General features: G+C 43.2%; 1 protein-coding gene across 1 annotated transcript; it reads left to right on the top strand.

Moving 5' to 3' along the window:
* Window positions 1-602: 602 nt before the first annotated feature.
* Window positions 603-26,089, top strand: SFI1 (SFI1 centrin binding protein). The gene is made up of 31 exons (XM_077787142.1): window positions 603-958; window positions 2,208-2,348; window positions 4,710-4,889; window positions 5,925-5,996; window positions 7,620-7,727; window positions 7,885-7,979; window positions 9,487-9,604; window positions 10,264-10,363; window positions 11,290-11,446; window positions 12,213-12,374; window positions 12,806-12,876; window positions 13,622-13,714; window positions 14,087-14,184; window positions 14,474-14,555; window positions 15,462-15,640; window positions 15,872-15,947; window positions 16,712-16,807; window positions 17,240-17,316; window positions 17,625-17,727; window positions 18,212-18,308; window positions 18,943-19,103; window positions 19,499-19,573; window positions 19,855-19,929; window positions 20,280-20,456; window positions 21,254-21,387; window positions 22,309-22,404; window positions 22,585-22,837; window positions 23,493-23,634; window positions 24,401-24,521; window positions 25,218-25,320; window positions 25,853-26,089. The coding sequence occupies exons 3-31, from the start codon at window positions 4,723-4,725 to the stop codon at window positions 25,958-25,960; spliced, it is 3,396 nt and encodes a 1,131-aa protein (XP_077643268.1). The 5' UTR covers window positions 603-958; window positions 2,208-2,348; window positions 4,710-4,722; the 3' UTR covers window positions 25,961-26,089.
* Window positions 26,090-26,095: the final 6 nt, after the last annotated feature.

Here is a 26,095-nt window from a genome sequence, read left to right as displayed (position 1 = left end):
GCCGCCGTAGCCGGGGCCTCGCGCCGCCCGCTCCGCACCCATTTAACGCCCCGCGCGCAGGCGCGTCGGGCGCGCGCGCCGGGGCTCCCCCGCCCTCCGCCTGCCCGCGAATGGGCGGCGGGAGGCGCTGAGGGCGGCCGGGCTGCGCTCCCGCCCTGCGTCCCCGCCGCCGGCCGCCCGCGGAAACGGCGTCTCAGCCTGCGAGCGGTGCGGTGGGTGAGGAGAGACGCGCGGCTCGCCGAGGGCCTGCAGGCAGTCTGGGCGGGCAGCCCTGCGGGGGAGGCGGCCACCGGCGGGATGCGGTGCGCGCCATGTGCGGGGTGGCGGCGGGACCGGCGCGTCCCTGTCCCGGGCTGTGCCCGTGTCCCCGTGTCCCCGTGCCCGGCTTGCCTCGGGGGCAGCGCGGGGTCAGAGAAGCGCGGGAAGCGGCGGGGTGGTGGCGGCTGAGATGGGCCGGGAGGGCGCTCGGCGGGCGCTCCCCTCGCCCCGCGCGCTCGCCGCGCTCACGGGCGGGCTCGGGGACGCTGCCCGGGAGCGCCTCCGCGTCCCGCCGAGCGCGGCCCGGCTCCCGCGGGTGGCGGGGGCGGTGCGGCTGAGCCCGCCGCCCAGCCCGGCAGTGTGGGCACAGGGTGTTCTCAACCCGGCCCGGGCTCCTGTCACGTTGGAGTCTGCCATCCCTGTGGGATAGCAGGACTAGATTGGTGCAGTGAGCGCAGCAGCTTATTCGGAGGCACCGGAAAAGTCTTTCAGTTTTTGCTAATAAAGAGCAGACATTGTTTTCAACATCAGTTTAAGGAATTTACTGAGCGAGATCGCCTGCTCCGTTTGTCCACAGCTCTGTCCCCGGCACTTGCATTCATTCTGCCGCAGGAACCCAGCGGGGCCACAGTTTCCAAACACCTTGGGCAGTGAGGTCTGTGTAGGAGCAACGAATTTCATGTAGGATCTGGTGAATAAGGTATTCTCTTCCCTGATCTGTAATGAAGTTGAATACTATAATTAAAATCTGGTTACCTATGGAATGAGAGAAATATATGAGAAATAAATTTCTTGTTTTTTTCATGACAAAGTGCTCCATTATTAATGAGACAGGACTATTGCCAAGTCTTCTGAAGCTAACAAGTGCTTTCCAAACAAATACACAAGAAGACTCCATGGCAACCAGTGGGCCACCAGCCTCGAGCTGAGTGGTTGTTACGAGATGCTGTAGGCTTTGAGAAGGCCTGAACTATGTTGTGTTTCACTGTCACCTTTGTGCACGTCGCTATTTTGGGCTAAAACAGCTTTTTTGGCTCCCAAAGACACATCTGCCACAGGCGCGTGTTACTTGATGCCCACAGCAGATATATCCAGTGGTGCAGAAGTGGCAGAACACAGTTTTTTCCCAAGTGCAGCAACACCTCCCTGCCGCGCCGTTCGGCCCGTTTCCCTGCGCGGGCCGGTCCGTGCTCGTGGTCGGTAAATGCCGGTCACACCGGGCCCGCCCCGCCGCACGGGGGCGCTGCCCGCCCTCCCGCCCCGCCGCACGGGGGCGCTGCCCGCCCGCCCGCCCCGCCGCACGGGGGCGCTGCCCGCCCCGCCCCGCCGCACGGGGGCGCTGCCCGCCCCGCCCCGCCGCACGGGGGCGCTACCCGCCCGCCCCGCCCCGCCGCACGGGGGCGCTGCCCGCCCGCCCGCCCGCCCCGCCGCACGGGGGCGCTCACTCAGGGGCGGGCCGGGAGCTCCTGCCCCTCATGGCGGGGCCGCCTCAGGCGCTGCTGCCCTTCCCTCCGCTTCTCTCCCGTTTGCTGTGGATTTCACCGCTGCTTTCCGCCCATCTCCTGTGCCGGTGCCGTTTCCCCAGTCCCGGGTTCTGTGGCGCCCGTCAGCGGGGGGGGGCGGCTGCCGCCGTCCCTCACGGCGGGGTTGTGGAGCAGCGTCCTGTGGGTCTCCAAGTGTTTGTACAGGGTTCAGGGTATAGATACCTGCTGGAAGGAATCTCATGTAGTAAAACTCCAGAAAAATCTTGTAGGGTTCTGTTTGGTTTTGGTTTTAAGCCTTTTTTGTTTAGTTTCGGTGCTTTTTAGGTTTTTTTGGGAGGGGGGAGGGGTTGGATTTTGGTTTTTTTTGGGGGGGGGCAGAGGGTTCTATCACACAGTAACTAATGCTTATAGAAAAATCCACTCTGGATCTCACACTTAAAAGGAGATGCCTGGCCGTAATTCCAGGTGCTTCCACAGAATTGACTCTTCCCAGGACCTTTGGAAGCCACAGGATTCCATGCATGGAGAAGTTCTCGTTGGAGCTACCTTCATTTCTAAGTGCTTGTGAAGGAGAGGAGCATAGTATTTTAAAAAAGAAACCAACAGGTGAAAAGGAATCAGCTGCTGATGGTGTCACCCTTGGTTATGTATTTATTTTTAAGTAGAGGCACATAACTTGGAGTAGTTTACTTTTTACAGCACCTTTCTAGCACAGTTTTGTTTAGGTGGGCAGAATTGCTGTCTTAGGATTCATATGGTTATAACTTTATCACCATTACATCAAGCCAGCACAGTGTTGCTAAGTGAGACAAACAGAGGATTTTCATGTTAAACATCTGGAATTGCATGATGCTGTTTGAGTGCAGCATAAGTCTGAGTGGAAACATGTCATTTTTATGATACAGACTGCATTTAGCATAGATCCATGTGATGGATTCATCACAAGTAACAGGCACCAATTCATGCTTTGTCCAAAGTTACTAAACAACATTGCAGAGCAGAGAGTGCATTTGTACTGTAGGCTTAGAACCACAGTGAAATGGGGAAATTCAGGAGCAGGTAAGCAGTAATAAGAAACTACTTTGTTAAAGACCTCAGCTGTAATTTACTTTATGTTTACAACATCTTAAGATTTCCATGGGACAGAAGAAGGTTGACTGATTCTCACAGAAGGGCTTATTAGTCTCTATGGAACTTTGTTAGCCAGAAAATGTTGCTCTTAAAATCAAAGTAAAAAACTATGAACACCTAACCCCCAAACTGATAATGAAACACAACTTTATGTGAGTTTACATTATCTCAACATTTACTTATAAAAGTGATGTTCTTGAGCTTGAGATACTATACTGGAACATAAGGTATTTGGACACAGCTGTTTGTCCAGCCACAGATTTACTCCATGTTCTCTTCTTCCCATGCTTTCCGTTTCTGACTTTAAAAGGAATAAATGATCCTTTGACTCTTATTTTTCATGGTCACTTGCCATAAATTTTGGGGGACATAGGCTGTAATCATTAAATATATGCAGCACATAACAGTGTTCCAAATACAGAAATAAAAGTACATATGTTGGAAAATTATATAGATACTCTTACACCTTAGACTTTCATACAAAACTTCACAGGTTGGATTTTTTTCAATTCCTTTGTATAATGTCACTGCATATGGTCAGGCCAGGTTTGTCTTTGGGGCAGATGAAATAGTTTTAAAGGGAGCTGGGTCTAATAGGTGTGTACAAGAACTTGTGCTGAAAACTGTTTTGCATCAGTTTTAAAGTGCCTGAAACTCCTTCAAACATGCATAAAGTTGCCTTAGAGTTGCCTTAATTGCACATCTTGATGTGAACAGAGCCTGCTGTCTGCTGGACAGGGCCTACCCCTTTCAGAAAACATTCAGATAATATTTTATAGAACAAGAATTTCTCACACAAAATATAGGTCTTGTTTTCTTCCATTAACTTTTTTTTTTAACTCTTTTGCAGCCTACTGGAATAAACAAAAAATACTGTATTTCCTCCCAGTGATTTGTTGTTAATAGTGGTTATTCCGTGGAACTTTTGAAACTTGCATTGTTCCAGTCACTTTGTGAAAACAACTTTTTTTTCTGGCTGCAGCCATGTTTTCCCTAGTTCAGTTCAGGAGTTCATTGGGGTGAGATTTCAGATTATCCTCTTCTGTTGGCTCTTCTGGAACTGAAGAATGTGTTTGTGTTTCTAATGTGCAAATTTTCAGGGTGGTGGCAGCATTTGTTTTGGGAAAGAAGCTTCAATGGAACTGGTGCAGCAAGTTTTATCTGCATAGTTTTTTTTTTATCCTTGTTTTCAGAAATTTACCAAGAAAAAATATTTAGAATTCATAAAAACACACTTGTTATTTTTCAGATTAGAACTACACGTGAAAGTAAACCGTGATAGAAAAATAGGTCTAATTTTGTTTTTTAATGGTGAATATGTAAAAACAGGAAGAGATTTTTCAGGGGTTTTTTTTTTGTTTTAAGGAGAAACATTTAAAATAGCAACAAAACTAGGAAAGAGCTTGTTAAAGAGCATTTTATATTAAAATAGAAATCTCAGAGCTAGAGCTCAAGAGAATTTGTCAGCAGTAGGCAGAATACCTTGATGTGTTTGAGACTAAAAGGCAGAAAACCACAGTCAGAACTTCTCAGTCAAGACACCTTGTATGCACACAAAGGCATTTCAGTGATTTCTCATTTCAACTTTAGAGGAGAAAAGAGTTGTCTGTGACCTGATTGCACTGAAATGTATCTTCCTGGTTGTGTTGGGGAAAGTTTAGAATTCCTGATACTGAAAAACACCTGATAAAGAAACAATAAATGTTTATACCATTTTGTAGCTGTCATGTTCTGTGTTTGATTAGATACCTTTGCTACAGACCAGGCTATTGAAATAATGCCACTTCTTTGGAGGTAATACAGTTTTCCACAAAATATTTCTTCTTTCCTTTTAAGTTCAAAATCCCTGATGATGCATGAAACCCAGCAACCACCTGAGCATCAAGTTCATGCAGCTGGACAATCTGTTGCTCCCCAGCCTGCAACACATGTATTTCAGGACAGAGGTCATGACAAGCCAGGTCAAGATGTGTATACCCAGAGTCAAAGAAGAAAGTTAAAAAAATTCCAAAGCAGGTGATAAGTACAAAACATATTTTTCACTAAATGGAACAGGGGATCAGACCTGAAAATGTCTGGGTTTAGTAGTAGCAGTGTAGGTTACAGCAGAAGTTTTAGTTCATGGCCATGGCAGACAGTTCTGAGGATGCCTTGTGGTTACTTGAGGACAAGGGCTGACAGTCAGATTTCACACATTTTTTACTTTCAAAGGTAAATTTAAAAATGGCTATTTAAGAATATTATTTTATATACTGCCAGGTGTAATGATTTCTTCCTGCCTTCCTCCAGTGTTTTTTATTTGCTGCTTTTGTTTGTTGAAAGAATCTTGACAAAGGTGGGATGTAATTGTGTAGAGATTAAAAGCCCATCATTTTTTGAGCAGCTGGAGCAGCTCAGACCTACTGAAAGAGTGAGGCTGCCCTTCCTGGCTGTGTGCTTTAACTAATCACCTTGTGAAGCCTTTGGTGCTTATTAGGAGCCTCCATGTGCCAGCTAGTTCAGCTAATTCCACTGGGATTTAAAAAGAGGGGAAGGGTGATAGTGTCACAGCAACACATTAGTGAGCTGAGCTGGTGCTGGGAGAAGCTTGTGGAGATGTGGAACTGCTGAGGGGAGGTGGGAAGAAGGAAGATTTGCTGGCTTCAGGAAGGGCCAGACAATAGATTGGCTCAAGTATTCTGCACTCAGCTGGTTGACTTGGGGGAAGCAGTGATGTTACCACACTGAAACCTCAGAAAGGGCTGCCAGCCGGCCAGCCCCTTGCTCAGTGCTATCACTGGGAGGAAGAGTGTTTTTTGGCTACCCAGCATTCCTAAAGAAGTACATCCCAATTCAAGTTTTGCAATGATGCTTGGGCCTCTTTATGCTTTAGGAATTCTTCTGTTACAGGTACTAATTTCAGGGTCTAAATATTTCATATATGCATTGATCTCTGAAAACTAGACCGTTACTTTTATTACTGAAACTAGAATAAAAATTCCTATTTTCACTACTGCCTGTGAGTTTGGAGAAGAGGAGTGCAGAGGTAACTAATCTTTCCTTGTATTCCAGATACCTAGCAAGGAAGTTTTTTTATCTGTGGGCAAAAATGACATTTGGACAAGTTCTCCCTTCCAAAGCCAGGTAGATAAAATTACAGAACTCAGAGGTAGAGGTTTTTTTGTTTATCGTTTGTTTGTTGAGGATTTTGTTTCTTTGTTTTAAGGGTTTGGGTTTTTTTGTTTGGTTGGTTGTTTTTTGGTTTTTTTAGTGGCTTAGTGGCAAACCACTGGGCTAAGAGAGTACTGGCTGCCAAAAAAATATTTTTATGTTTTTGAGATCACTTGAACATTTTCTTTGGGTACCTTTCTTGCTCTTGCTTTTTTGTTTGTTTTTAATAATAGGGGTTAAACTTCTATTAACCAAATTAATAGGAATTGTGTTTTGATAAAGTTGACCAGTATGTGCATATAAATAATGGGATGTGATTGGGATATCTGCTTTAAATTTAACTATTTCCCAAAGTTATGATGACAGATTTCACAGACTATTCTGAGTTGGAAAGGACCCACATGGATCATTGAGTCTAACTCTTAATATGAAATTCAGTTAATATTAGTGTTTGCACTGTTGTTCTTAATGTATATCTGTGTATGTTTGGTATTTGTCTGACTTGGAAATACCTGTGGCAGATAATTCCTTTCTGCTGTCAGTGTTCTGTGAGCTACTGAAACCCCATGCTTTGATATGCATTTCTTGTTTTGCATTAATTTGCATGTTCATTCTTGCTTGACCACACCCTTGGGAACAGAAGCAGTTAACTGGGAAGAATTGCATTTGGAGTAAGATCAGTTTCATTTTTCTGTATCAGATATATTCTGTTTCTGCCTTTGTTGGGAAATGGAAGTTGTCCTGTGAACTTCCCCATTCCTCTTGTCCCATCTACTGAGTTGGCACTATCAATTCAGCACAATGATTAATTTATTTTTTAGAGGAAATAGATTTTATAAAGACCAGCAAGGAGCACAAGCAATAATTAATTGCCTTTCTAGTATTAAAAGTCCCCAGTTCTCCATAGTTTTAATTTCTAATACCTGTTAATGCATGTGCAATACTGTTAATGCATCACGTCCAAAAAGATAACATATAGCTCTTTTCTTTTTTCCTTTTCTGCATGAGTGCTTGGAATGACTTAGCTTGGCTTGGGGTAGGTGGCTGAGAATTGCAGCTTGTGAGAGGATTGATATGTTTCACCGAGAGACCTCTAGGTATTCTGGGCCTAATTCTGCTGTTATTACATGATAAAAACATCAAAGCATTATAACATCTGTTGTAGCTTTTGTATTTATTTATATATTAAAATATTTTGTGTTAAAATAGCAAAGAACAAGATTAGAAAGGAAAATACATGTATTGTTATCTACTGTTCCGATTGTCAGAGTAAAACACAGAACTGAGGACAAAAGATATGAATAGGTCTCAAGTCAACTGATACTCTGATATTTGACAAGCTAACAACATCTGTCTTTTATTCCTTGTTTTTATGTGAAATATTTGCAGTCAGTAGAGTGATTGCTTCTTGCAGTACTTCAGAGAGTCTTTGAATAAAGTGTCACAGTAGGGTAGTGGTTTTAAATGCAATTAGATGTTGTTAGGGTAATCAGGCAAGCCTGGAGAAAAGGTGGTGTAATAATAATTAAAACTGATTTGTGGTCACTTTGGAAACCTGTATGACATTTCTTCTGTCCAAATCTGTCTACTGTTTAGATGTTTTTATGATCAGAAGATTATTCAAAAAACTTTCGGAGAGTGGAAGGAGCAGTGGACACTTTGCAGGGAAAAGAAGCTCAGCCTCAGAGCAGATAACCATTACAGGTTAGTGAAATTACTTCCCTTTGGGGTGTGTATGAGAAATTTTCTGAAGGAGCTTTTAGTACCAGTGAGCAAGTTCCATCAGTGGTACATCTAGGCCAAGAGCAATCTTTTAATTGCTTATTTTAATATTTTACTGAATGGCACTTTCATTTTTCAGGAATTTACTCCTTAAATTTATATTCAAGGCTTGGAGAACCTATGTATGCCAACAGCAAGGAAAGAGGAGCAAGTATTATGTTGCAGAGTCTCATGGTAAGTGAAGTGGTGGTAATTACCAGTATTTGGGGACATACCGAGATGGGAGTTTCCAGTGGGAATTTTTTAGCAGGATCTCTGTCCCCTGTGCATGTTTTCACCCTGAGCTCCCCCACCCCATAGTAGTGCAGTGCTTGCAGGAGCAGATGGCAGGGAGGTTTTGTTATAGGGTGTTCCTATATAGTTATTTAGGGATGCCAGTGAATAAGCTTAAGAGCCTCTCCATCTGCTCTGGATTGCATTGGTTGGTTTTGGGTAACTCGATTTTTGGTTGTTTTTTTTGTTTGGTTGTTTGTTTTGTTTTGTTTTTTTCTTAATCACAATATGTTTTCAAGTAGATGTTTTTTGATCAACTGTTTTACTGGAATTCTCTATCAGCTGTTGCTATAGACATTAGATTGTAATTTCCTGTGCTTTTAACAGCACTTATTTTTTATCTATTGACTGTTCTTTCCAGCTGGTGTCTTGCAATTGAAAGAAGCCCAAACTTTTGAAGTACCCTTTGTCTTATTGTGTAGGTTCTTTGCTCTGGAAGGGATTTGACTTGGAGTTGTCTGTACTGGTAGCAACTTTCTTGGGTTCAGGGAATATGTTTTGCTGAAGGGAGGTTGACCCTTGTTTAAAGATGATACTGAGGTTTTGTTCTTTGAGGTTTTATTTTCTGCTGATTTGCAGAATAAGTTAACTGCTTGCTCTCTTTGCATGTGAACGTAGCCTCAGAATGTCCTAGAGGCTGGCACCTTTGGACACAAACTGACAGGCTATCCAGATTTCTTTCTTACTGAGTGATGCCAGAGTATTTACAGCAGAAGCTGTGTGTTACTTGGTCAAAAATAAGAAAAGGTGACCTGTTTCAAGGTAGGTTAATGCTTGGTTCACAAGGAAATCCTAAAAAGGAAAAGTCAGGGTATGTGTATAAAGTGGCATAGAATCAATGACAGTTTTTGCTTTAGTAGTGTCAGTTCTGACAAGCCAGCCTGATGTGAGAAGAATATGCAGTGTGCTGCAGTAAGTGGTAAACTGGAATTTGTGACACCACTTCTGTTTTTAGCTGCATGACCAGACTGCTAAATAAAGACGACTTGTTTCTGGTTCATTTCTCTGGTTGTAGGAGAGAATAACTCTTGAAAAGCAACTGATGAACCTGATACACTTTTTTTTTTTTTTAACCGAATAGAATCCTCTAATTCTTATCCAGTTCAGTCGTTATCCTGGCTATTGTTCTACAGTTATTTCCCCTGTAAGCACTGAAGACAAAGCGATTATTGGCCATTGTCCGATAATTCACGCTGCTCTGAACGAGTGGCATGGACGGTGCTGTCAGCGATTCTGAGACTTCTCTCTGTGACACCCTCGACCAGAGGGAGGGTCGCTGTCGTTTCAGGCTTTTCCACAAGGTGTCCCTGCAGGTTGAGGACACAGGAGTCGGGGCGAGCTGTGACGGTCTGGTTAAGATTTGCCAGATTCCAGAACTTAATACGCTGCCGTTTATTGTCATGCACAGCCAAGAGGCAAACTCTGCTCAGGACCTGGCAGCACTGGCTGGTTTATGTTGATGTTCAAAGGACAAAACGTGAGATGCAGTCTGTGGCGCTGGCATTCAGGAGAAGAAGCTGTTTGCGGTAAGGATGAAATACAAACAGGCAGAGAGGTGTTGACCATAAGGCCATGGCTTTTATCTATGTTATCTTTTCCTAAAAGATAAAAAATACAAAGTCACACTGTGACTTTTTTTGGTGGTTTGTTTTTTTTTTTTTTTTTTAAGCAATCTTTGACTTTCTGGGATGTGAGAGTTCTTCTGGCACACCCACAAACTGTGAATTTAAAAGATGTTATATAGCAGTTTGCCAATACCTAATGGGAGCCTACAGGAAGGCTGGAGAGTGACTTCTGCAAGGGCATGCAGTGAGAGTACAAGGGGGAATGGCTTTAAATTGAAAGAGGGTAGATTTAGATTGAATAGTAGGAAGAAATTCTTTACTTTGAGGGTGGCGAGGCACTGAAACCTGGAGATTACCCAGAGATGATGTTGGTGCCTCATCCCTGGAAGTGTTCAAGGTCAGTTTGCATGGGACTTGGAACAATGTGGGAAATAGAAAATGTCTCTGCACATAGCAGGGGATTGGAACAAGATGATCTTTAAGGTCTCTTCCAACCCAAACCATTTGATGATTCTTTGAAAAGATTGTTGTTCATACCTTTTTCCAGTCAGATGAAAGTGATTTCTTGCACCAAATTATGGCACCTGTGTTTGAACTTGTCTGTAACATTGTTTTGGCAGCATTTCATGGGCAGTGTGGAGAAGACACTACCGGAAATGCTCTGGACATAAAATGAATATTTTGGCTCTGCAGTATTGGGCCCAGAGTCTGCAATTTCGAGTAAGTCTCAGGAGCTTCAGCTACTGCCATTTCTAATGTTTAAGTCGCACACATGTGAAAATGTTGCAGATGAATAAAAATTAGGCCTTGTACTAATTTACTTTGAAAATTGCAGTACTTACGATGAAATATCATATCAGGACATGGGGAAATGGAATGAAGCTGTGTCAGGGCAAGTTTAGGCTGGACATTAGGAAAATGATCTTCCTAAGAGGACATTAGGAAAATGATCTTCCTAAGAGGGTGGTCAGTCCCTGGAACAGACTCCCCAGGGAAGTGGTTACAGCACCAAACCTCTCAGAGTTCAAGGTGCACCAAGTCCAACTTCTTTCTTCTTGCAGGACTACTTAAAACTAAATCAGATGATTGATCTTAGCTGAAGTGAAAACAGCATGGGTTTCTTTTTTCTTTCACTGAAACCATGGCTTTTTGTCCATTCATTAAAAAGAAGGGATGGTATTTAATTTGACCTGCACTGTAAGATGCAACATGCAAATTTGACCTGCACTGTAAGATGCAACAATACTGGTTGAGGGCACTATTCTGCTAAGGAAAGAAACTTGTGACTTGGGAAATCTTATAGTATCTCATTATGTGATTCCCTTTTATATGAATATAATCTGAAAGAAAGCCTGTTGGCAAAAGAAAAGTATTTTTAATGGAAAGAAGTGAGAAAGTATTTCTAAGAGTGAAAAACTATTTAACATTTTCTATCCTAACATTCCTTTGGTGTTTGTTTGGGTTTTGTTGGTTTTTTCTCCCTTTTTTTTTGGGGGGGGAACCTCATTGCTCATGGCTTTCACTTTTAGAACTTACATGGAATTTCATATTGCGTATGTGTTCTTCCTCTCCTTCTCTTTGTTCTGCTTCCCTAATCTTGTCTGTTTTTTCCCCTTACTGCCCCTGCCCCTTAATTGTTCCTTCAGGCTTGGTTGCAGTGGCGAGAGCTGTATTTACACACCCAGAATGAAAAGCAGAAGTACACCAGGGCAGTAACTCACCATCAGCACTGGGAATTGAGGAGATGCATGGGAGCATGGCTGGGATACCTGAACCTCCAGAGAGCAAAGAAATGCCAGAATGGTGAATGAAAATGATGAGCTGGGACAGAACAGGGCTTAGCCCCTTTGCTGAGGGCATGGTGATGGTTTTTTCTGTTCTAGGAGTCACACTTCTGCCCACCCAGGTCATGAGAATGCAGCTTGGGCTATACACTGACAGTCCTGGCTGGCTTAGGTCATATGCTGGACTGTCAGGAAGATCACTTTCTTTCCACAGGATTTAAAAGAAAATGCTGTACAATTCCCTTGATGAAAGCTTGCATATTGTCTCTTGGATTTTGACTGAGATATCTATGAGAAGGACATACTGAAGACTTTGATCAGTCAGTCAGTCTTTCTTGATAATCAGTCAAATCACAACTCCTGTAGGATGGTAAAGATTATTACACTAGTTCCTTTGTTTCTTCCCTTGAATGGGAATGAGTTCAGATATTTGTATGAATTGCTTTTTGATTGGTTGCAGTGGAAAAGAATCTAGCTTGGATGTGTAGGAACTAGTAATATGAGTATGCTGAAATGTAAGCAAATTTGAGTATGTTGCACAAGTAATACATTGTCCTACCTTCCCTCTCTTAAGTCACTACAGTAAGTTACTGCTTTAAAACTGCTTTTGTGATCAATAGGAAGGATGTGATCTGTATCTGAGTGTTAATGTGAATTCTTGTAACCATTTTTCAGTGTTAGAGCTCCTGTCACTTGTGAGCCAGTGGCTCAGATGCCAGAATCTCATCTGATATGAATGAGCCTAGGACAGAACAAGCTATGAGTGATTTGTGTTTGTCTTACAGAGCTGGCCCAAGAGCTTCACCGGAGGAGGATGCTCCGGAGGTGCTTCTCGGATTGGCAGCTGTCACGGGAGTGCAGGAGAAGAACGCGTGCTCACACAAGTGACCTGGAAAAACAAGCAACAAGGATCGCCTTATGGAGAGTCTTTGCACACTGGAAGCATTGTATCCAATCTGTGTTTAGTCCTTTGCAAAGACACCTTAGAAGCATTCCCACAGGGGGAAGATCCAGATAATAAGCAGGAACGTTGTGCAGTAGCACAAGTGACAACAAACATGTTGTCATTATGTGTATGTAATGCCATACTAACAATTCATTAAACTGTTGTAATTACAGTATGTTGGCAGCTGTATAAGAGTATATTAGAGCCTGCAGAAGATAATTTATGGTTGTTAAGATAATTTATGGATTCAGTTGGAGTGAATCAGAAACATATTGTGATAAGCCAGCAAAATCTAAAAGTTTGACCATAGTCAAAACTTGTGCAGATAACAGTGCTGGGCATTCAAACATTGAAGCAAATTCAGATGGAGATGTAGTGCCCCTCTGTGGGAGAAGGTTGTTCTGTGTAAAACGTACTTTAACTCAGTGACAGATGTTGTGCTGTGTGTGGAAGAGGCTCAGCAGCGTGAGCTGGCTGAAAAGCACTACAGGTGTCACCTGTTGGTAAGAGCACATTTATGTGCCGGGTGGGAGGGGGTGTGGAGTGTCCCTGTAACACTGACAGTGGTCAGCAGGTGTTAGGTGGGAGATACACCAGGTTTCTAAATTTCAGCTATTCTGGAATCTGCCAGCTGACTCCAAATGAGGAAACTCTGCTGATCTCCAAAACAGCTATTCATCCTTTTGGGAAACTGGTGAAGTAGATTCATCTTGAGGGTGTTGGGTTACCTGTTCCCTGGTATTCCATCATGAGATTGCCTTTTCCCCTTGATTTTTTTTTCTTACGCTGTTTGCTACAAGAATTATTTTTTAATCTCTTCAATAATGTGTGCATGCTATTTTTCCCATGAGGCCAAAAATGGCTTGCTGCATGTACAAGTAGTTGAATGTTTTGAAGTTTTGTCTACATTTTAGGGTTTTTTTTTAAGAAAAAGTAAATCCCAGAAGGCTATCTGAAAGGTGGGCACAAGCAAGCCTCCAGCTTTTTGGAAGTGAATTATTTTCAAGGTTGGATCAGTACTGGTCAGATATAAAGAGTACAAAGAATACCAATAAACTGGTTTGGATCATGAAGTGAAAACATAAGTGATTATAAGAGTAGGATGATTAGTGATTTGAAGTAGGATGCTTTCATAATGCTATTTACCATGTTCTGTCCCCACTCAAGGGATTCTAGGATTGTAAATCAGTTCTAAATTACCTGATTTGGATTACAAATGGAAGTTGTGTTTATTTCTTGTGGCTACAGGAACTTGGCCTTAAGGGTCTTTGGCAGAATGTCCTGGACACTCGTCTTCAGCGAATGAGAACAAATTTGTCATTCTGTCAGCATCGAGTTACAGTGAGTTTGACTTTGGTTCTTGTGTCAGTTTGTCTTGAGCTGTCCTATTGACTTCCACTGTCACCTGCAAAGTACTTTTTTATTACAGCAATTGCTTTGTTCTTAAATACTAATAGCCACAGAAAATCTGTGTGAGTCAACTGCCATGCTTATATATGTTTAGGGATTAGTTTCCCTGTGTTTATGGTGGATTTTTCCTTTTATCAGAAAAACTTGTAGGAGTTTTATAAGATTTGCTATATGAAGCAGTGCAGGAGACAAGCATTGCAGTATGCAGTTTCATTAGGACTTTAATAATTTATTTCTTTGCATTCTTCTCACTGGACATCTTTGTTGTGGGGAGAGGGTTGTCTCTTTCTTATTTTATTTTAGGTGCTGCAGAAGTACTGGAACCGTTGGAAGTCCCGTTTGGAAGAGAAGGAGGAAGAACAGCAGCAGGCCTTAACATCAATGGCTCATGCCCATTATAGGTATGCAGAGAAATATTAATACAGACTTGTACAAATGGGGAATCTGTGGGCCTTTGATTCCCTTCTTAAGTATGGCAATACCCTTGGGGGCATGACTTGATGGCAACTGCTCTGACATTTTCTGTGAGTAATGAATAATTTACATCTCCTGCTTCTCTCTGGAATGTAAGAGGGACATTGGTTAAGCCTAACTCTGAGGTTCATTTAGTGAGCTGACATTCATAAGACCAATATGTTTTCTGAAGGAATTGTCTCCTGTGTGCTGACATTCTCCCTTTTTGCTTGACAGGAGGGTGTTGATGAGACAGGTGTTTGACACATGGCTGCTGAAGGCCTGCAAGCTGCAAGGTTATCGAATGGATGAGAAGAGGGTAAATGTAACTCTTGTACCTTGCTTAGGAAGTAGAGGGGATGTTTGCATAGTCTCTGTCTGTGAATATGAGTTAACATAAGATAGACTTGGTTGTTGTAAATTCTCTTTTCCCTGGTAAAGGATCAAGTCAGGGGAAAGGGATTACAACCAATATTTACTGATCACAGTTTTTAAGTTGTTTGTTAATAATAGAAACAAGTTATTATTAGAGGATTGCCATTCACATAGTTCACTCACTTATTCCCTCACCCTGTAAATTTGTGTGTGCTCTCTCTCTCACAGTCTCATAGTTACTTTGTTGAAATAATAATAATAATAATACTAAATGGCCAACCCCAGTCATTTAAGAAGAGAAATACTGAGAAATTAGTTGCTTCTAGGTAGGTGTCCATAAAGTTCTTTACAGGACCCTTCATTTTTTAAGGGGGGGTGTGTGTGTGCATATGTATATATGTATATAGTCCTGGAGTCTTTACATGTAGCAGCCACTGTGGCCTTTATGTGGTCTTTTACAGAACTCCAAATTGACAGTAGCATGTGTGGGTGTCTTTGTGCAGATATGGCTCACCCTTGGTGGAGGGAGATTATCAGTTCTTGTACATTCAACAGGACTGGTTTCTGGAACTTATCAGTTCTTAGGAGTCCTTCACGTGCTATTTATCAGCTTGCGTTTTTCCTCTCTTTGGCTTGCTGTTTTTTGTAACAGCTCCTCCACCCACATGCACACAGGTACCTGAGGTTACATAGCCTCACCACAAAGGGGCTTTGGTGGTATGTCCATTGCTGCTCAACCTCAGAAAAACAAACACTGGACGGTTCTATGCATGTCATCTTTAAGGAGATGTTTCCTGTTGTTTGTAGCTGCCTGTGCTGTGCATTCACTGCCACCTTCCCTCCATCTCAGGCTGTCCTCCATTTCGAAAGGCAGCTCTTGCTCTGCTTCTGGTCCCGCTGGCGCAGAAGAGCAGCTGCACGTAAGGAGGAGCAGGAGGGTATGCTTCGTGCAGGAGATCACTACAGAAACCAGCTGCTGCTAAAGGCCTTCTGTCTGTGGAAACATAAGACTCAGGAGAGAGAAACAGAGTAAGATTTATTTTGAAACAGAAAATTATTTGGATTGGCCCTGTGGCAGCCTGCTTTGGACAAAGAGCATTTAATTCACAATGGTGATCACTCCTTTTTAGTGCTTTGGAGTCTACTAAGTTGTCTTCAGTAAATGAATTACTGAAAATAACAAATGTGGACTCAAGTCTGTGCTAGAAGTGCCCAGTAACATGGATTGCATTGTAGGACAAATAATTATTTTTCTTATAGGAGGCTCAAGGAGACAAAAGCATTAAGATTTCACTGTTCAAAGTGTCTGCAGCAGACTTGGAACAAGTGGAGAGAGGTGAGAGAGTTAGTAAATGGGGAAGAGCGTGAAGTCTTCCTGTTGTGTTTGAATTGCTTGTACCCATATGGCTAGAAGTTAGTGTTTATTTTAAACACTAGTCATTCCTAGGCTCTTCTCCCTTTTCATGTGGATAAAACTAGTTTGGTGTGAACGGAACAGGAACTGTGCAGGGAGAATGGGGAATTCTTTTTGTTCATGTATCTAGATATGGTGAGAATAGGAAAATGGTTTAGATGTACCTGGGAATGTAATCAGAGTTAGTGTGATGAAATTGTCCCTACCCACTACTGGGTATGTCTTTCTCAAAATTCAAGTTAGAAGTTTGCAGCAAGGCCTTTGTGTATGACCTGTATTTGTGTTACAGGTTGTCACAAACACTGTCACAGAATACTTGCATGGTGAGTCCCTTTTCCTTACCATGATATGAAGTACCAGATGTGCCTTGCCTCATGTCTTAAAAATCAATGAGAATTTTATAGTTGGAGCTGCTATGTTGGTGCAGACCTGTTAACTTGAGTGGTTTACATCAGTCTTCAAGAGGATTCCTACAAAGGGCAGGGAAAAAAAGCACCTCAATTAGGCTTTTTGGGGACAAAGCAGAATGCAGTACCAGTTTGAGTGAAAAGTTGTTACAGCAAGGTGAAAGATTGATTCTCCAGAGAATGGAAATGCTCAGTTTCCCTCCTCTCTCTGCCATTACTTGTTTTCCCTTCTTCATGTGTATGTATCTTTTGGTTTTTTTTTCCATTTCCTCCTTCTAGTATGTGGGACATCAGCGTGAGAAATGGAGGAAGCTGATGCGAGCAGATCTGCACTATCAACGTGTGTTGCTGGGCAAGACCTTGGCAGCTTGGAAGGTAGGATGGAACAGCCTTTTTGAGGCACTTGTCTGTATGTGCTGTAGTGTTTCAGTGAGAGCTGAAGAGCTCCCACGCTCCTTCACTGGAGGCACATACACACCACATGTGCAAGCCAGAATGGAGGCTCTTGTATGCAGGGCTGTATGAGCTCTGGCATTGCTTTTTGGAGCAGAACCACCAAGGTAATCTTGTAGCACTGGTGAATGGTATATCACAGCTAGCATTAACTATTGTGTAGTGACTGCTTGCTACAGCAAAGCAGCATTTTATTTCAGTGGCTGTATTTTTTCCTCCTGTACTTTACTGCCAGTGCTACTTATGAGTTAGTAAGAATTAGATGCTAGTAAGAGTTTCTAGATGTTGCTTCTCCTCACAGGTGTTAACAGTTGAAGTAAATTTGCCTCTAAATACTGATTTTTTTTTTTCCAGATTTACCAACAAAACATACAGTGCATTCTGTATCAAGTAGCTGAGAAGGAGAAACAGCACACTCGACTGCTGCTGCGGTGAGCCTCTTCCTAGGCAGCATGAGAGAAGTGACTGCACTGCAGTCAAATTCATTACTTTCTTTCACTGCCATGAACTTCTTTTGTAATTTTCTGAATGTTTGGTGCTGCAAGTGGACTCTGCCATGCATTGCTGTTTCTTTGCATGCCTTCTCTTCAGCAGAGACCTGAAGGGGCAGAAGTTGATTTGCACAACTGAGTTTATAGATGCAGCTGGTTTTGGTTCTCTTGTGAATAGGAAAGTGTCAAATGAACAAGTGCGAATCATTCTTAATGGGTTTAACTTTTGTGTGTATTTTTGCCTTCAGACAGGTGCTGTGTACATGGAGAGAAAATGCTCTTGCTCTTATACATGAATCTGAGGCAACTACTCGGGCAGATGAGCACTACAGGAGAACAATCCTGTCAAAGGTAGGGTCTGTACAGCAGGTGCCAAGGTCTCAGTACAGGTGCTGGTTCAGGCAGGGGTCAGATAATACAATTAGAAGGACCAAAAACTTAAATCTAAGAGCCACTACTAAGAGAGATCTGCAAAGTGGGAGTCTCATCTTATTTTTACAGGTGTCTCTGAAACTTGTCTCTGTGAGCTCATGGTTTTTTCTTTCCCTTTTTCTCATTCTTTAGAAGGAAGGAAAAGCCAGTAGCATGATATGGCATAGTAGTATTGGAGAGATGGGGCAGGGAGGGGATGGATGAAAGAGAAGAACACCTTGAAAAATGCCAAGGGGACCCTCTGAAATACTTTTGCCTTTAATTTGTAGGACATTCTGTCTGCTGAGCCTTATGTGAAAAATGAGGTGGAAATAGTTAAGTTACCAGCAATGGAGGGAGTACATTGTGTCCCCTTCCATTGCAGTGCCAAGTGTCCCATCTCCTGTTTGCATTGCATCCTTAGGTGCTGCTGCAGTGGAGAGACACTGCCTGGCTACAAGCCTGTCACCGCCATCTGAAGGTGACAGCTGTGGTGGAGGCCAGAAAACATTTGGATTTAGGTGAGTTGGTGTAGATGTTGAGCTCTCAAAAGTCCTTGTTGTCTGTGAATGAGCCATAAGCAGTGTTCTGTGTCATCTGTACACATGAAGTGACTGGATGGTCTGTTGGCTTACAAAGGATGTCCCTGCAGAATGGAGAGTGAATTGGGACTCCAGTGATCTGCTGAATGCTGCTTGTGTTACTTTTGTTTCTGTTTGTTCTTTTTACCATATAATGGATGGTAACACTTCCTTCCTCAAAGGAGTTTTCCATTACTAATTTTGAGAACCTCAGACATCTGTTTTGAGTGCAATGCAAGTAGTCTTATCAATTACTGCTTCACTTTTTCTCTAGAAATTCTTACTGAAAGACCCTCAAATTCTGCAAGCATTTTCATGGTACCATGGTACATTCTTGACATGAGGACTCTGAAGCACAGAGGGCTTTCCTAAAGGTTGTAAAGAATGTCAGTGGCAGCAGGGAAGACTTGCAAGTCACAGCTCCCTGTGTGTTACATGAAGTGTTTCACAGTTCTCCCTATATTGAATACTGTCAGTGCTGAGTGTTTCCAAGTTGAATATTGCTGAAACAGTCGGGAAGAGTAGCTGATCACTTGATACCCTGAGATTAACAATCTCCCTTTTCCCCTAACAGTGCATTTACAGAGCCTGTTTCTGCACTGGAAGGAATTAATGAGGGAGTCTCTGATGCTGAAGGCTCAGCACCACAGGGCAGCACAGCACCACCAGCAGCACCTGCTCCAGAAGTACCTGGTGAAATGGAAAAATTATCATCATCAGCGCCTTAGGAAAAAGGTGAGAAGGATCAGCAAACTTCCCAGCCTGTGGGAAGTTAACAGATATGGAGGAACACATTGTGCTCCCTGGTGGAGGGAATGGCAGTCCGGGCTGAGAAAGGAGCATGACAGCTTTGTGTACTGAGGAGGAAGGAGCATGGCTGTGTCTTGCCTGAAGTAACTCCTAGACCTAACAGACTGAACAGGGCAACCTGAGCTTACTGCAAATTAAATCTCTGCTGGGCTTATAGATGTCTGCACATGGGGTTACACTGTAGGGCACTTGGGTATTGAGGGTGGCCTCAACAGAGCAAAGAGAGGGTGATAAAGGCTATTTGCTAGCTGTTCCAACAGCATTTGGCTAAATAAATGGGATTTGTCTGCAAGTGACTCACTGCTTTGGTTGCCTTGCAGCTGCTGCAGAGAAGGGGAGATGAACTAATGACTCACAGACTTTGTTCTGCTTCCTTCTCTTGCTGGAAAACTCGGGTAAGGAATTTTTCCCTGAGTAGACACCTAGCTTCTTTGCCAGTCATTCTCCCTTCTTCTTGTTCTGTTTACACAAGGACCAAGAAAACTTTATTTAAACATTTTCAGAATTCTTTTCGTTCAGCTAGCACAAGAGACACTTTTCTATAGACTGGGTGAACTGAGGGTGTTTCTGCTCTGGCTCTACCATCACTTCCTCCTTGCTTATGCTTTGGCTGGTGTTCCTGGTATTGAGTATATGAATCCTAACCTGGTTGCTGTGCATTTTTTCCTCCTAATAGCTGTTGCAGCAGCAATGGGAAAAGCAGAAGACAGTGCAAGCATTGTGGCACTGGTCCCTTTCAGTGCAGAGAAAGGTAAGGGGCTGTGCAGGGCAGGGGCAGGCAGGTGAGTTTGATGTGCAGATCATGTGCAGATTTGACTGCAGTCAGCAGAGTGCACACTGAATGTCTGTTTCCTTTCCTCTTTGGGGTGCTGGAAAACTCCCTAAAATTTTGTAGCTGATTTTAAAATATGCACATTTTTCCCCATCTGGCCTCAGCTGACTTAAATCTCTGTCCCTTTGTCATTGTGGCAGTGTCCTGCTGTTGCTGTAGCTCTGCCTATTCCTATCCAGTGGAAGGGAGAGTGTTCTGTCTACAGGGGGGAGTCCCTGGCATGGAACCTGTCTGTGTAATACTCACAGCTCTCATTGTTCCTGTTTTAGGTATTTGATGCTTGGCTCAGGTTTGCCAAGGGGCAGCAGGAGAAGAAAGATGGCACTGAAAAGGTCACACGAGTTCACCACACAGCTCCTTTGAGAGAAGGTGTAACCTATGCCTTGAGAAACACTGCAGGCATCAAACAGCTGCAGGGACAGCTCCATACCCAGCCCCAGCTGGAGGTGAGAGAGAGATTGCACAGATATATATCCAGAACTGGGCTATTGTGGTCTCTGCTCTGTGTGTGGGATGTGTTTTTGTGTGTCTGTGCATGTCCACATCCCAGCTATTGTTTAGATCCTACATATACTTCTATCTCTGGTTCAAAACATTTCATTCAGCTGAAACTAGAGGACTTCAGACTCATTGGGAACCTTTCTTAATAAAATTATTTTAAAACTGGCCAATTTCTGCCATAGACAATAGTCCTGATTGAAACCTTTGCATGTGGGTCAGGTCTCTAAATTCTGTGCTAGAATGAAGCTTTAGAGACTACATCTGATCTTGTCTTAGCTTTAGCACTGCTTATACCTTCATATGTGGGCTTGTGTCACTTCTGCCTTTGAGTATCAACCCAGCCCTGTGTGTGAAAAGGATGCCTGTATTGACTGCTCTCTTATTGCTTCTGGGCAGCATTCCCAGTGCTTTTCCAGGTTTTTAGGATACCAGTTGTTCCATTTGCTAATGTGCAGCTTGCCTTAGTGCAGAAGTACCCAGTTAATTCTCCTCACCCAAATGTTACCACAGTGAACCTCTTTGATTTAGTTTAGAGAGCTGGTATGGCTTGGAGGGCATCAGAAATCTTTGTTCCTTCTCCATGGTGCTTCCTGCTCTCAGCCATCAGATGCTTTGCTATTCTTTGTGTTGGCAGGCAGCCTGCAGTCTTCCACCAGTCAGTGTATTGTTGTGCCATGCTGTGGAAACAGAGGCTCTCTTCCAGAAATTAAATAAGCCTTTTTCTTTTTTGCCACCTCTGAAGAAGCAAGTGACATTTAAAAATCCTGATGTTAGTCCTGAGACAAGAGAACATTCATCAGAGGAAGAGCCATGGCCTTCAAAATGCAGATATCTACCACTTCAGCCTGTTGAGGAGAGCTCAGTTCTGTGTGGCCTGTGAGTATAAATTTCCAGTCTCTCCCCAGTTTTTCTGGCATATAAGTAACTTTGCACATATGTAATCTGTCTGTCTCATTTGTGTTTCCAAGTTTTCTCATTGATGACTTAATTCCCTCCTTAACTCTGACTCTGCATCATGTGGCTGGTGGTACAGAGTTATACATAGCTGCTGTGTAATTCAAAGCATCAGCCCACACACAGTGAAGCTATTTGTGACTGTACTTGCCAATGACAGGTAGAACCAGCTCAGCTATAGACCTTCCACTTTGTGTTTCTCAAGGCAGAACTGAATTTGTGGAGCATTGGCCATTTGTCATAAGAACAGTTAGACAGAGAAACATTGAAAGATACCTTTGATGGGACTTGGGCCACTGGGAGAGCTTATCTTGTCCAAGTGACCTAATGTCACTGGAGCTTTTGTCTTTTTTGCACTGAAGTCACGTGATTAAATGATAATCATCAAGATCCTGGTGTACAGAAGCTGAAGTTTCTTCTTGCCCCTTTCTTTTCCCTGGGGAAGCTATTCCTTAAAAAATTCCTATTTATCATAGGGCAGTTGCAAGGAAGAATTGCCTATGAATCTTCTCAGTGCAGGACAGGAATCTTACAGGGAAATAAAATTGTAACTTCACATTGCTTTAAGCAAGGATATGCTGCCAAAAGAAGAGTTTCTGCCCTGTTCATTTGTATTAATTCCAACATTCTTTGTGCTGGCACCACCATTCTCATGGTGAACTAGATTCTCACAATACAGGCTGACATTTAATCTTTTAAGAATCAGGATTGCATGCAAGGAGAATGTTGCAGAGCAGGGATGAATGATGAAACAAGGACTGTTTCCTTAGCTGCAATGCCAGCTGATGCCAATTTACAATAATCATAAGTCTGGGGCATTTTTTGTTCTGTTTTTCTTTCCAGAAATGCCATTCAACGAGCCAGGTTACCACCACGGAAGCCTGCCTTCTCTCTGGAATCTCTAGAAAGCAGGGAACTGCTGGGACCTCCTTTTACTAGGTAGAAAATCTAATTATAGAAGTAAAGAAAAGTGGGTGACTTGCAGTGGGCATAGTAGAGCAGCTAATTGGAGAGCTTTATGCAAGGGAATGACAGGAGTCTTCCCTTTTTTGCACTGACCTCAAAGGACAAGGCCAACAGCTGGCAATGTATAGTGACCTTATTCTTCTTCCTGTACAGGTCAGAGGTGCCCTTTCAGCAAACATCTGTGAATAAATGTCCTGCACAGACCAGGAATTTAATGCTGACACCTCACGTGGAAGAAAGTACCTGTAAATGTCTATCTCAGATGGACAATGCTGCTCATCCCCATCCCTCTCTCACTTGTGCTTCTCTCCCTCCATGGACACAGGACATGCACCGAGCTGGACAGGGGCCAGAGCTGTGGTGTCCTGCATCTTTCATGTCCCACATGAAAGCTGGCTCAGAAGAGGTCAGTGTATTGCTGAAGGAACAGTTAGTGTGTGTACTGGGCTGCTACCAGCAGGCCCATTGCTTACTGCTGTTCTCTTGTGGTTCTTCTGAACTCCCCTGGTTGAGCTGGTTTTTCATCTTTAAAGCTGACCAGGTGAGCTGCCTCTGAATGCCCAAGAACTGTTTACCCCTAGTCTGAAGCAATCCACATGTGGTGTTCTGTATTTCATACCTTTTTCCTGGTTGTCTTCCTAGCCAGATCTTTTCCTAGCAAGTGATGTGAGGGTGTTGCCTCTTTGGAATCCAGAGCAGTTACAGTTTGCTGTCCAGATTGCAGGGATTTAAGAGAAACTCAGCTTAGGAGCAGTGGGTGTGTCTGAGAGCTTCAAAAAGTTGAAATTCAGTTAACCTGCAAGTAGGGGCTTGCTTTTTGAGCTCCTTATTCCACACAGAATAGGAAGTTTTAATATGGGTGAAATATCTCCCTGTTAGAAATCAAAGAGCCCATCTTTTAAGCTATGCTTCTTCTGTGGGATTTTATGAGAGGGGATCATCAGCACCTACAGGAGTTGTCTGAGTGGGAGTAGGACTAAGTAGGTCAGGCACATCCTACTTGTAGGGCTTACTTAAGAAAACCCTTTGAGAAAAACCCCAATATCATTCTAACCTTCTAGAGAGGAAGTCAGCCTGTGAATGGTCACAAAGGAGCCCATTCCCAAGACTCTCAACAGAATTCTGTGAAGTTGTCACCAAACTTGCAGCCACATTTGCTGTCACCTGAAGACTTGATGGGAAAAGGGAGTCACCAGACTGCAGGTACATCCTCAGATCCAAACTGCAGCAGTTGCTCATCCTCCTCTCTAATCTATGAGACTGCAAGTCACTGCCACAAAATGTATGGGAGACAGGGCAATCTTGTGTGCCAGCATCAGGAGGTAAAAGGGTTCCAGCACTCCTTTCTGGGAAGGTAACTGCAGTTGTATGGATTCTGCTGAGTCTAGGGGCTAAAGCCCTGCTCTAGGCATTGAAAGATGGGAACTGCTTGAACATTCTTTTAGCAAGAATGGTGCTGGGGTGTTCATATGTACAACAGAACTTGCTTCAGGAGCGAAGTTCATCCAGTAGAGGTCTCAGATTTCCCTGTACTTACAGTATGGCTGTAAAGGGGACATATGGTGTCTAAGCACCTCCCATTGTGTTTAAAATTACATCAGAGCATGATATTTGTTCTGCAGGACTACTGTACTTAATTACTTCTAGACTAAATGTGAAAGACTAAATCCTGAACAGGCCAAAACACTATCTGTAGTACTGAACCATCCACCAGAGTATTTTGTATCTTTTATGTGTTCAGACTGAGTCTTCAAGAGCTTGTTCTATTGTCAGAACTCCTGCCCTCTCACTGTACCCTATCTTTAGGGTAAACAGGCACATGTCACAGGGTAACCAAACACATGAAAAGCAGTTGGGAGGATTCCTTTTTTCCTGTCATTAAAAATATTTTCTGGGTTTTTGCTTTTGGTAAGAAGAGAGTGGATGTCTGTTCTACCTCCATTGCTTGTGCCTTATGTTTTCCATTCAGCTGAAGGGGAAAAGAAGCACAGTTCCAGAGAAGAAGCGATGTTGGAGAGAAGGGTGGAAGTTGAACTCCGGCATATCCAGCAGCAGATGCAGTACTACTACAGCAGGAAGCAGGAACTCAAGTAATGCACCTTTAGCCAGCCTTCCTTTATATTGTCCACTCTGTTGCACTTTTTCTGTGTATCAACCCTGGAAATAACCTGTTCACAGTAGAACGGTGAATGAAACAGAGAAAAGTTCCAGAGATTTTTTATTTTCTCCTTTCGAGTTCACTCCAGGTGAAGGAGAGTATGTGCATAACTACTTCTGTAGTCAGCCAAGTGGTATAATTATACCTTTGGCTGCTCTTGCAGAAGCGTGTCAGAGGTATCACTGGATGTAATCAGGACACAGTACAAATGAATAGGGCAGAGCTTTAGTAATTTAGCTTCTAGTTATTTTATCAAGAGGAGTGAGAACTGAGCTTTTCCAGCTTTCTATTAAAAAATTATATATGGCTGGTATTTGGTAACTGCTCTACTAGAACAAGGAAACAAAAATGCTCAGAAGAAATGGTGCTTGGCGGGGGGGGATTTAGCTGCCAGGAAAGGAAGTCAGGGACTAGAAGCAAGAGATGGAGATGACAATTTTCAGATTCCTCTGCTTTCCAGCATATTTTGGGTTTTGGGTTTTTTTTTACCTTTTTAAAAAGATTTTAACCATTGACTGTTTTGAGACAAAAAAATGGGTCTTATTGCAAGTATCAATTGCAGGTCTAAGTTGGCTTAGACTGTTGAGCTCTTAATTGGGATAAGAATCCTTCTAATCCATTTTATCAGGTGCTGTCAGCAGCAGGCACAGATTCTACAGCAGTGGCTGGAAATGAGCACGCAACCAGGAGCCCAAGATGGTATGCAAGGAGTTCAGGAAGAATTGGGTGAGGTGTGTACACAGCATTTAAACTGAAGCTACTGAATTGATTATCACTGTACCATGCACTTAACCTAAAGATGGATGGTAGCTGTGAGGAATTGTGTAGCAAGCTGTTAGTGAAATGCCAAGGGGAATTTGTAGTCAGAAGTAGGCTGAGGAGCAGAACAGGCTGTGTCAATGCCTCTTCCTGTTTATTAAGAAATGTAACTCCTGCTCCAGTAGACCTTTCTGAGGCTATTTCCAAGCTATGGATCAAGCTTTCATAGACTCAATCTCAAAATTTTTCTACAATTTCTCAAGACAATTCCCTGTGTGCAGACTGGAGCTGCACTGCTTTCAGGCCCCAGGTTCACACAGCCAGGTGTGGGTTCTGGTACCTCTGACTCCAGCCAGTCCTGAGCTGTTCCTGAGTGACACAATCTGCCACGTACTGGCCCTCAAGTGAGAGAACGCAAATCCAGCAGCTCTTGCTGTCAAAGAGTAAATATTGTCTCACTGTACAAACCTATGTTGATACTGATGTACTTGTGTTCCTTTTCAGTTGCAGGTGAGGATCAAGACTCTCACCAAAGCCCAGCTGGCCGAGAGACATCATGTGCAGGCCCTGCTGGCCCGCCTGCAAGAGATCCAGCTTGCCCTGGATCTGTAGTGCACCTTCCAACCTCCCAGCTCAGGGGTAGGACTTTTTGCCCCTTTCATAGGAGGGGATGAGGGAAGAGATGTATCCATTCCCAGTTCTATGTATGGCACTTATATTTGATAAATTAAGTAAAAATAATTTTGC

This window comes from Lonchura striata, chromosome 18 (genome assembly GCF_046129695.1).
Source record: "Lonchura striata isolate bLonStr1 chromosome 18, bLonStr1.mat, whole genome shotgun sequence".
In the NCBI taxonomy this organism is placed as follows: Eukaryota; Metazoa; Chordata; class Aves; order Passeriformes; family Estrildidae; genus Lonchura; species Lonchura striata.
Note: the sequence above shows the minus strand (reverse complement) of the source record. Positions and strands in the feature narration are given on the sequence as shown.